This window comes from Mastomys coucha, unplaced genomic scaffold (assembly GCF_008632895.1).
Source record: "Mastomys coucha isolate ucsf_1 unplaced genomic scaffold, UCSF_Mcou_1 pScaffold23, whole genome shotgun sequence".
NCBI lineage: Eukaryota > Metazoa > Chordata > Mammalia > Rodentia > Muridae > Mastomys > Mastomys coucha.
In genome coordinates, this window is record NW_022196906.1 from 112917603 (window position 1) to 112920915 (window position 3313).

The 3313-nt window shown below is 56.8% G+C and overlaps 1 protein-coding gene across 5 annotated transcripts in view; it reads left to right on the forward strand.

Moving 5' to 3' along the window:
- Vill (villin like) overlaps positions 1-3313 on the forward strand; it is a 14009-nt gene that overhangs the window by 3472 nt on the left and 7224 nt on the right. For 4 of the 5 annotated variants that reach the window (XM_031344104.1, XM_031344106.1, XM_031344105.1 and 1 more), the window contains exons 5-10: positions 72-182; positions 483-682; positions 1026-1104; positions 1185-1283; positions 1829-1964; positions 2177-2277. In XM_031344104.1, the coding sequence (XP_031199964.1) occupies positions 72-182; positions 483-682; positions 1026-1104; positions 1185-1283; positions 1829-1964; positions 2177-2277 (726 nt within the window). The remainder of the gene's footprint in view (positions 1-71; positions 183-482; positions 683-1025; positions 1105-1184; positions 1284-1828; positions 1965-2176; positions 2278-3313) is intronic. The other variant, XM_031344108.1, reaches the window with a different exon arrangement.

The window sequence follows — 3313 nt, forward strand, 5'->3', positions numbered from 1 at the left end:
TCCCCTCCCCCTCCTGTGGTGTTGGTGGTCTGACATCTTTCCCTTCCACCTCTCTATCCTGGCTCTGGAAGGTGGCCTTATCCTGGAACAGCTTTAACAAGGGGGACATCTTCCTGTTGGACCTGGGCAAGGTGATGATCCAGTGGAATGGACCGAAAGCCAGCATTTCTGAGAAAGCACGGGTCGGTGTCTGCGGACTGGGAGTACAGGGCTTGGGGAGAGGAAACCCTCAAGGTGTCCATCATCTGGACAGAGAGGTGGCTGGGCTCTCTGTCTCCACCCAAAGGGTGGAATCTACTCGATACAGGCTAGGTTCAGATGCCCCACCCGTGGTCTCCCCGGGGGCACTAGAATGACGTGACACCAATTCTCCTGTCCCTAGTCTGTGCCTATGGGCACCAAGCAGTGACAGGAAGGACCAGGGCTGTGTGGAACCAGGGGCTGCTCCCGGGAAGTCATAACTGCTGGGTCCTCTCCCACAGGCGCTGTCCCTGACTTTCAGCCTTAGAGACAGGGAGCGTGGTGGCCGTGCCCAGATCGGTGTGGTGGATCCAGAGAACGAAGCCCCCAACCTCCTGCGCATCATGGAGGCTGTGCTGGGCCGCAGATCAGGCAGCCTGTGTGCCTCTGTACCCAGCAGCAGAGCTAGCCAGCTGCAAAAGGGCAATGTCCGTCTCTACCAGTAAGCAGAACTGGGGGAGAGCACAGGAGAGTGAGGGTCACAGCTGTGTCTCTGTTGTTACTGAACTAACAGGTCTTCTACAACCACTTCCAGTAAAAGCCCATGGGTCTCGGGGGTGGGGCATGTAGGGTATTGGGCCTGCATAATAGGCACTGTTGTGTGGCGTGTGGTAACATTGATGAGAAAAACCCATAGCAAAGATAGGGAGACTGAGGCCCTGTGAGGAGCCACCTAAACCCCAAGCAAGGCTGCAGTGATTGAGTTCATATCACAACCTAAGTGCTGGGATGGCACCAGACCAAGGAGAGGCTGGCTGTCCACATCTGGATGCCTGTCCCCTCAGTGTGTGCGAGAAGGGGACAGACCTGGTGGTCCAGGAAGTGGCGACCCGCCCGCTGACCCAGGACCTCCTGCAAGAGGCCGTAAGGAAAGCCTGGCCCAGTACCCATCCCTGTCTCCTGGCCTCAATCCCTGCCAACCAGACTCACAGCCTTTTTCCTAGGGCTGCTATCTCCTGGACCAGGGTGGATTCAAGATCTACATGTGGCAGGGACGGAAGTCCAGCCCCCTGGAGAAGAAGGCTGCCCTCAGCAGAGCTGTGGTGAGGTCCTGGGGCCCTTCAGGGAGACAGCCTGTGCTCAGGGCTGGCATAGGATAGCCTGCAATGGGGGCGTCGTCTAAGGGAAGAAATGGCTCTCTCCTGGAACATCTTTATCCTGGGGTCTCCAAGGAGAGGGACCCTTGTCTTGGGGTCAAAAAGTGAGTGTGTTCGCCCTGGAAGCCTTGATAGGAAGAGAAGATACCTAACACAGTAGACACCATGGGTGTAGGACTCAGCCTTGGCTGGAGGCCTTCGAGCCTTCTGCCCTGGGGCTGGGAGGCAGAGGAAGTTTGAGAGACAGGTTTGTCATGGCCAGCCCTTCACCAGGCTTGGATTGAGGAGACCCTGTCTTCCCTCAGGGACCTTGGGAGAGTCGACAGTGCAGAAGCCAGCTTGTTAAATGGGTCACAAGTTTGGTTAATTAACTCAGTTCCCAGCTTGGCTGTTCTTGTAGCCAGGGTTGCAGGTGGGGGGAGGGGGGTCCTCTGGGGGTGGAAAACAGCCAAGGGCCTTTGAGCCACAAGCCTGACAGAGCTGTGTCCCAGGGCTTCATCCAGGCCAAGGGTTACCCGAACTACACCAATGTGGAGGTGGTGAACGACGGCTCGGAGTCCACAGCCTTCCAACAGCTCTTCTGGACGTGGTCGAAGGAGCTAGATAGGAAAAAACACCCAGGGAAGAGTGAGCAAGAGGAGGGACGCGTGGTGTGGGGGCGGAGCCTGGGGAACGGGCGGGACTTAGAAGGACCCAGAGGCAGGAGAGAAGGGAACCATCAGGTCTGGTGAGCAGGTGTGTCCCCTAAGGATGAGAAGGAAGAGGGTGTGTCAGGGACACTAGAAGATGTGTGAGGAGTGAGTCGGCCAGGTGGCACTGACTCTCTGCTACACATGCAGGTAAACGGATGCAGGTAAACGTGGACGTAGGCAAGCTTCACACCCAGCCTGAGCTTGCGGCCCAGCTCAGAATGGTGGACGACGGCTCGGGGAAGGTGGAGGTGAGGGCACTGGTTTGTGGGTGATGGTGTGCACACACGGATAGACTCTGCCTGGAGAACAGATGACTGGGGGTGAAGTGGGGAGGGGAGGGGAGGCCATGCTGGTAAACCCAACACTCTTGGGGAGGGACTATCAGGAGGTCGAGGCCAGTCTGAACTACGTGAGACACTGTCTCAACAAACTGAAAAGACCCAGGCACATGTGTGTGCCCATCCACACACAACCGGGGACATACTCAGGGAAATAGAAACATGCATGCCTGCTCTCCAACAGCTGGCTCATGCAGCCACACCAAGTCATTCAAATCACTCACTCGGGGACATGCAACTTGACACCACCCGGACAATGAACCACGCCCTGTAGCCAACACAGGTGCACAATCACAGAGTCCCAGACTTAAGCACTCCCAGCCCCTGACACACAGTCAGGAACCCTTCCTCTGGCCTCAGGCCGGTGTTCTAGAAGCTGAAGGGGCTAAGGCTGACTTACAAACATTATGCAGTATAGGCACACATACTGACATGAGGCAGAGATCCCTTCGTTCTTCAAGCCTGCTTTTAAGTCCATAAAACAGAGGCAGGAAGGATGGTTCAATCTAGTTCCCAAGCGAATGTGGGGATGCCATGAGACCCTGGGAACAAGAATACTGTGCCTGGGGAGCGGGGAGGAGCTGTAAATTCTCTAGGTAAGCAGAGATCAGAGAAAGTAGAAGCTCTGCCTACATTTGTCCTTATATGGATGGTGAGCAGTGCGGAAAGGGGAGCTGGGTAAGAGGCAAGGCAGGGAGAGAGGAAGTCCCCTGGTGAAGCTCTCAGTCAGTGCTGGTGAAGAACCCCAGGCACTGTTTCCAGGCCCACTGCAGAGCCAGGGATTGGGGCTGTGATCGCGAGGGGTGGGGCTGTGATCCCGAGGGGATGGGGTTGTGACCCCAAGAGATGGGGGTTGTGATTCCGAGGGCTGGGACTGTGATCGCGAGGGGTGGAGCTGTGATTCCGAAGGGTGGGGCTGTGATCCCGAGGGGGTGGGGCTGTGATC